This window comes from Impatiens glandulifera, chromosome 2 (assembly GCF_907164915.1).
Source record: "Impatiens glandulifera chromosome 2, dImpGla2.1, whole genome shotgun sequence".
Taxonomy (NCBI): Eukaryota; Viridiplantae; Streptophyta; class Magnoliopsida; order Ericales; family Balsaminaceae; genus Impatiens; species Impatiens glandulifera.
In genome coordinates, this window is record NC_061863.1 from 31135622 (window position 1) to 31142735 (window position 7114).

The 7114-nt window shown below is 39.6% G+C and overlaps 1 protein-coding gene across 1 annotated transcript; it reads left to right on the forward strand.

Moving 5' to 3' along the window:
- Nucleotides 1–6086: 6086 nt before the first annotated feature.
- Nucleotides 6087–6761, forward strand: LOC124924566 (keratin, type I cytoskeletal 9-like). Its single transcript, XM_047464585.1, has one exon. The coding sequence runs from the start codon at nt 6087–6089 to the stop codon at nt 6759–6761; it is 675 nt and encodes a 224-aa protein (XP_047320541.1).
- Nucleotides 6762–7114: the final 353 nt, after the last annotated feature.

The following is a 7114-nucleotide window of genomic DNA, read 5'->3' on the forward strand; positions in this document are numbered from 1 at the left end:
GATATAATTACTTGCATAAATTGAGGGGGAACGTATTGTTCAAAATGTAACTGAACAGACATGAAGACAGAGGTCTTAATACGTCCTAAGGATTAGAAGTTTGAGAAACATAACTACTTAGACGTACGTCTACTCTAACAGTTTAATCTTCCTTTGGAATATCTGTCTTGGTTCTTTAACCTACATGGTTAGACGTATACGTCTAATAGACGTTAGACATTTTTTTACGTTTAAGAGCAAGTGGATGCTCACGTCTAACTAGACACACGTGCAACACATGTTGTTCTTGCATAATTAGACGTATACGTCTAATAGACGGATTTTTAAGTAGAAGTTGAAAATGTGAAAAGTAGAATGAACGTCTAACTACTTGTTTAATTGGACCTTTCATCTTCTGGCTAGTTGGACAATTGTCATTTGATTATGTATCTGTTCATGTACTTATTCCCGCCAAAAATTAAATCAGTCACTTCTCAAAAGGATTGAAGACACGTGTCTTTCAATACGTAAAGAATGACTAAAATTTCTGACGACTTTATCTTGTACGTTTAGTATTAACTGTGCGTTTTCATGATTAATATTAAATGCAATGTTCCTTGGGAATAGATTTCTGAATTTTTGACGGTCGATATGATCATTAGATATTCTCTACATGTTATTCTTTGATATTTAATGAGTGGATTTACTCATATGGCTGAGTACTTCCATATCCGTGTCTCTCTCTCTAGAATTCGAATCGACCAGTTCTTGCTCATCCAGTCAAAATGACTTCTTTCTCTCCGAAATCGTTACAAGTGGATTTCCAATCTGTATCCACTTTACAAGATCCTAGAATGGTCAAAATGTTCGAATCGCTGAAAGCCTTCAGGCTGCAGAAATTCCTTACCCCTCAATGCGTTTATCACGAACAAATCATTCGCGAGTTCTTTAAAACAGCTGGTTTCTATCAAGACAAAATTATTGCCGGGGTTGTCCAGGGCAGGATGATCTGTATATCCGAAAGCTCTTTCGGCATGTTCTTCCAACTCCCTACCGAAGGAATCCATGAGTTCCAACCTTCCTCTTATGAAATCATGTTCAAGATGATGAATGTCTTTTCAGATTCCCCTCTCATGGATATTCACGGAAAAAGCAGTCTCCTTAAAGTTGAGTACGCATTACTCAGCGATATCATTTCCAAACCTCTCCTTTCCAAAGAATCATCCTACAAGTTTTGTACGAAGGTTTTTGAGATAATGGTGGTTATCACAATGAGTGTACCCATCAACTGGACAAGCTTTCTCTTCGGAAACTTTGTCAGAATGATTTGTGCCTGGAAAACGATCTTTAGTTTTGACGGTCCTCTTGGCGCTTTCCTATGCTTCCTTCTTGATGATCCTGGTAACGAGTATCATCTAACTTCCAAAACTCTGAACAACTAGAAGGTTGTTGATTATATTCTCAAGGTAAAGATGCTAAAATCGAAGAAAAGGAAAAGAGATGTCTCCAACACTTCTCTAACCGCAGTCTTAGAGATTCCTTAGATTGAAGAGTCTCCTTTCTAGATGATGATTAAGAAGAAGAAGAGGAAGAAATGATCCTTTGATGTTATTTTGTTTTATTTTGAACTTATTTATGTTACTTTTGGAAAATGTTTTGCATGTTTCTCTTGAGAACATTCCTGATTATTTGATTAATCTGACAATTGTATTTTGTGTCAATGGATTTAATTTATATGGTATGTTACTATGTAAACAGGGATTTTATATGATGGATACGTTAATTTGTTATCTATGCAGGACTTCAATCTCATCATCAAAAAGGGGGAAATTGTTGGGTCAAATTATTTTGACTAAGTGTTGAAATAGTTTGACTATTGGAATTTTGATGATGAATGGATAATCTATGCGTCTAACTATTTTTGATGCAGGTGTATCGAAATCAGATTATATTAGACTTGGTCCTAATGAGGTTCATTAGACCGATTTTGCTTTAAATGCACGAAGTTATAGGTGCAGTCTAACTAGTTGAGTTATAGGTGCAGTCTAACTAGAGGAGTTAGACGTGCAGTCTAACTAGCGGAGTTAGATGTGCAGTCTAACTGGTTGAGTTAGACGAGCAGTCTAACTAGATGAGTTAGACGTGTAGTCTTACTGGTTGAGTCAGAAGTGCAGTCTATCTAGCGGAGTTAGACGTGCAGTCTAACTGGTTGAGTTAGACATGCAGTCTAACTAGCGGAGTTAGGCGTATAGTCTAACTAATTAAGTTAGACGTGCAATCTAACACACGTAATTAGACGTGGAGTCTAATGGAAAGAGAAAGTTAGACGTGCAGTCCAACTCCTTCAGACTAGTCTGAAGTAGAACCGTAATTAGACGTTGAGTCTAATGGAATGTGAAAGTTAGACGTGCAGTCTAATTGGTAAAAGTTAGACGTGCAATCTAATTAGTGAAAGTTAGACGTGCAGTCTAACTCCTTCAGATTAGTCTGAAGTGATTGTAATTAGACGTGAACTCTAATCCCATTAGACCAGGTGGTCTAATGAATTCTGTTATTAGACAGGGACGTATGATTTCATTAGACGAGGTCGTCTAATTGAAATACGTCTAATGCCATGCTTAAGCAGTTGCTTGAAGCTAGCACCCGCCTATCCACGTTCTCTAGCTGTACGCTACTCCTGCTCCACTTTCTAGTGAAGATCAGTACGACAACCAACTACAACCAATCAATTAATGCCACGTAAGCGAATATCCTTCACATTACTTGTTTTGCAGGTACATCTTTGAAGAATATTCGGCGCACTACCTGTTGTGTACGACCACGATCCTTGTATTCAGAGTCTGCTGTGTACTATGGAGGCGTTCCAATGGAAGCTCACCACGTGTCATTATGAAGATTCGACCGTTGGTACCCGTTCCCTACTTAAATAATCTAAAGGACAACGAACAATCTCTCGATCTCTCGCTCGCATTCTAAGAAGAATCTCTGGAATTACTGAGAAATCGAGCTCTTGAATATTCAAACTGTTAGCTTCTTTCCTGATTTACTGTGTGTTAATCAAGAGAGAGTTAGAATCAAAGCACTGTTTTAGATGAGTGATATTCATCATATTGTAAGTTGAACAGAGTCTGTTCTGTTTAACAGTGAGCTATTCGTGCAAACTGTATTTGATTCAAAGCATATTATAGTGAATCCTTCCGGTGGTTGGAAGAAGGGGTGACGTAGGAGAGTTTGCACCGAACATCCATAAACAAACTACTGTGTTGTTCCTTTCTGTCATCTTCTCATTCTTGATCCTAAGCTTCAAACCTAAGTAAACATTTACGCACTTGATTTTGTTTCAAGTGTTTACAAGGGTTTGCGTAGAATAGAAAGTGAATTAAATCCCTAATAAGATTTCTTTCAAACCGTTTTTCTTAAGCCTTCATCAATCGCCAGACCCCCGTCTCTATTGATTAAGCCGATCCTATCAGAAAGTATCTTGGAGGGCCGTTCATCTTCCACGAAAAAGAAGTGAGGGAGTTCTTCAAATTTGCAATAATGGTGGACGAATCTATTGTAGTAACCATGAATGGAACCGAAATCTCCTTCAACGAAGCAGTCTATGCAGAGTTCTTTGAACTTCCATCAGAAGGGAACACTTCTAACTTGCATTTGCCATCGGAGGTGACAAAAGAAATGAAGAAGGTCTTCTCAGCCGACGGCTCGACGATTTGACTCAACGGGAGTAAGAAGGCTCTCAATCCACAATTCATTCTGCTAAATGACGTTGTGGCTAAAGCTCTTCAGGGGAAGGCGGGGTCCTTCCACTTATATAGTCAAGATCGATTTGACTACATGTCTGCTATTTCAAAAGAGATTCAGGTCAACTGGGCTTCTACGTTGTACCAGAATCTGTGTTTTACAATCAATCAGGAGAACAAGGAGAGCATAAACTATGCTGCTCAGCTAAGTCGATTATTGGAGCATTTGGAGTTCCCGATGGAGGATTCAGAACCAATCAACTCGACCAGGGTGTATACTGTCTTCACACTTGCTAACACCCTCGTCAGAATGAAGAACAACAAGGAGTCTTTTTCGGGAGCTTCAAGCCAACAGACAATAGGAAGGTCTGTTACTTGGTCCAAACAACCAACAACTTCTATCCTGTCTATAGGAGCCAAACGATCCAAAACTGTCAACGATTCTGAGGCTAATTCTACCAGCCTTATGAGCTCCTCGAAGAAGGATTCTGGAATAGTTGATTCTAGAGTCAGGAAAGGTCCAATCGAACTTGCCATCATTCTCATGTTTCCCTTGTCTCCGACTACGAGTCAGTTGCGAAAATCTTCAAGGTCCTCTGTTTCGAGAGGAGAAAAATCAAAGGCGCCCCGCGCGTCAAAATCGGTGAAAGCGTCATCGAAGGTAACCTCTCCCCAATCCCTGGCCGAAGTGCCCAAATTCAATGTTCTTGGGATGGAACAAGATAAGTCTGATTTTATTCGTGTTGAGGAATTTCTGCCGGGCCGACTGTTGAGCCAGTTGGTCCAAACACTGAAAATTTTGACAAGGTTGCGTCTCTTGTTCATCAACCTGATCTTGTAGCAGCGGGTGCTACAAAGTCTATTGAACCAGAACAAGGTGATGCTCTTACCTCTACTACTGATGGTGAATCTGAGAAGGCTACTTCTATGTTAATAGAACTGCCTCACGTTCCAAATATTGTCCCAATGGAGTCTTTGGTGATTGGCAAGATTGTTCCAGCTGAACCTACGCCAGGACTCTTCGTCAAACCCATGTCTGCCCATGAAATCATGCGTTCCACAAGAAAATTCGCTGGAATCGTTTTCAGGGAACCAAGACCCTCTCCAAAGCCCATCGAAGTGATTGGAAAATGGAAGGATGTTGTTATTAATCATGATGAGGAAGTTTCTGAGGCAACGTGTATTGTTGACCTTATGATGAATCAGACCAAGGCAGCTGCTGCTGAAAAGATAGAGATCTTCGATACTTGGGTTCTAAATAGAAATTCTATCAAGTACACCGGGGTCATCAAAGGCCAAGGCATAACCAGTCAATGGTTAAAGCTCGTCAAAAATGAGAAGAGAGTCTTGAAGTGGGCCAAGACTTTAGAAGTATATGAAGCTCTTATGAGAAAAGAGCTAGTTGAAGCAAACCTGAGAGGAAGAGCTCTCTTTCCTATTCTTCAGGCCAGAAGAGCCAACTTCAACCCTCTAGAGAAGAGTGCTAAAGTTGAATAGAAAGCCTTGAAAAGGTTGGACAAGATCATGGAGAATTACATTTCGGTTGTTACCCGTTATGTTTATGGAGCAAATTACTCAGGAGCTAGTCCTTTTGAAAGCTCTTCAGATGAAGATGAGATCATGGACCTGTCAGAAGACTGCAATTTTGGAGAAGATGAGCAAGCTGCTGCTCTTTTGATTGAAATGGGAAGTTTTTCAGCAGAAGAAAAACGTCTAATGACTCAACTTGTAATGGAGAAAGCTATGGAACCCAGTTAAACAAATTTATCTATCGAAGAAGAAAGAGTTGAAGAGCCGATTCAAGCTCTTATTGCTCAAGAAAAGGAAGTGATTGAAGAGCCTGTTCAAGCTCCTATTTCCCGTAAAGAAGAAGTGTTGAAGTCTCCTGTTCTTAAAACAAAGGCATCGCAAGAGAAAGAGGCTGAAGTTAGTCAGCCTGTTGTTGCCAGATTTGAGGGGGAACCCTCAAGAGACAAAGAATCAGAGAAAAGTTCCTCATCTGAGGGGGAACAATTTAAAGATAGATCTTCAAAGCCTACACCGTTTCCTGATATCAATGCTGCAAATATTCATGAAAATATTCTAAACCCGTTTCATGATTCAGGAAAACTGTATGATATAGTTCACAAGGCCCGTGAAGACGTTTTGGAAGAAGAAGAAAAATTTGAGAGTGAATCAGAGAAGGATGAACCTGAGTAGTCGATGCAAGTTCATACCCAAATCAGTCCTCTTCATACCATTCAAGAAGATTCGCAAGAAATATCTTCCAATGAAGGATCTTCGGCTAAAAGTACAAAGCTCATAAATTCCATGACTGCTTTGATGGAAACTCTTTAGAAGAATGTGGCAGAAATGAATTCTAACATGGTGAAAATCATGAAGACTCAGAAAGAGGACAAGAAGGAATTCGCTGATCTTCTTAAATCCCATAAAGAAATGGAGATGACTCTGAAGAAAAACACGTATGAAGTTCATATGATCAACAAGACATATTCCAAATTTGAAAAGAACCTCTTCAAGCGCCAATCTGATTTGCATGACGCTGAAAGAGCAATCAATGTTGATCTTCAACGAGAGGTTATGGAAGGAATAGGATTGATTCAAAATCAGATGATTGAAGTTCAAGGAAACATGAGAAGAGAAGATGTTGAAAGATTAGAGTATGCTGATTCTGTTGCAGGGAAGTTTCAGGCAGAAGAAGATGCCAATGCAGTTGCTGAGAAAGAAAAGAATTTGATTTCTCAAGGTGAAGGCGATAGAGATAGAAGAGGTGATGGTGTTTCAACCGGCACCACATCCAAGCGAAAGCAAACCAGTGATGATAGTGGCAGACCGACTAAAAGAGGCGAAGGTCACAACGGTGATCGCGGTGGCAGAAGCACTAGTGGCACTCGTGGTGGCCGAAGTGATGGAGCCGCTCATGGTGGTAGAAGTGACGGAACTGGTCGTGGCGGTCACCCTCTTCCTCTATTTCAAAATCTTTTGATTGGTGAAGGGATGAGCTATGAAGGATCTTCTTTACGATCGACCCTCTCATAAAAAGGGAAGAACAATAATCTCATTTCTCCTCCCCTATTAGTTTATGAACACTATTTATTGAATTATATTTCTGAATATTGGTTTTGGAAAATGTTTGTGTAAAATGGATGAACAAGTTTAAATCTGCATTTTATATGATGGGTGTCTAATTTTTTACATATGAAAAGTTTTAACATCATCATCAAAAAGGGGGAAATTGTTGGGTCAAAATTTTTTGACTAAGTGTCAAAGTAGTTTGGCTATTGGAATTTTGATGATGAATGTACATAAAACTCAATCTATGTCGTCTAATCGTTTTTGGTGCAGGTGTATCGAAAATAGGCTATATTAGACTAAGTCTTAATGAGGTTCAT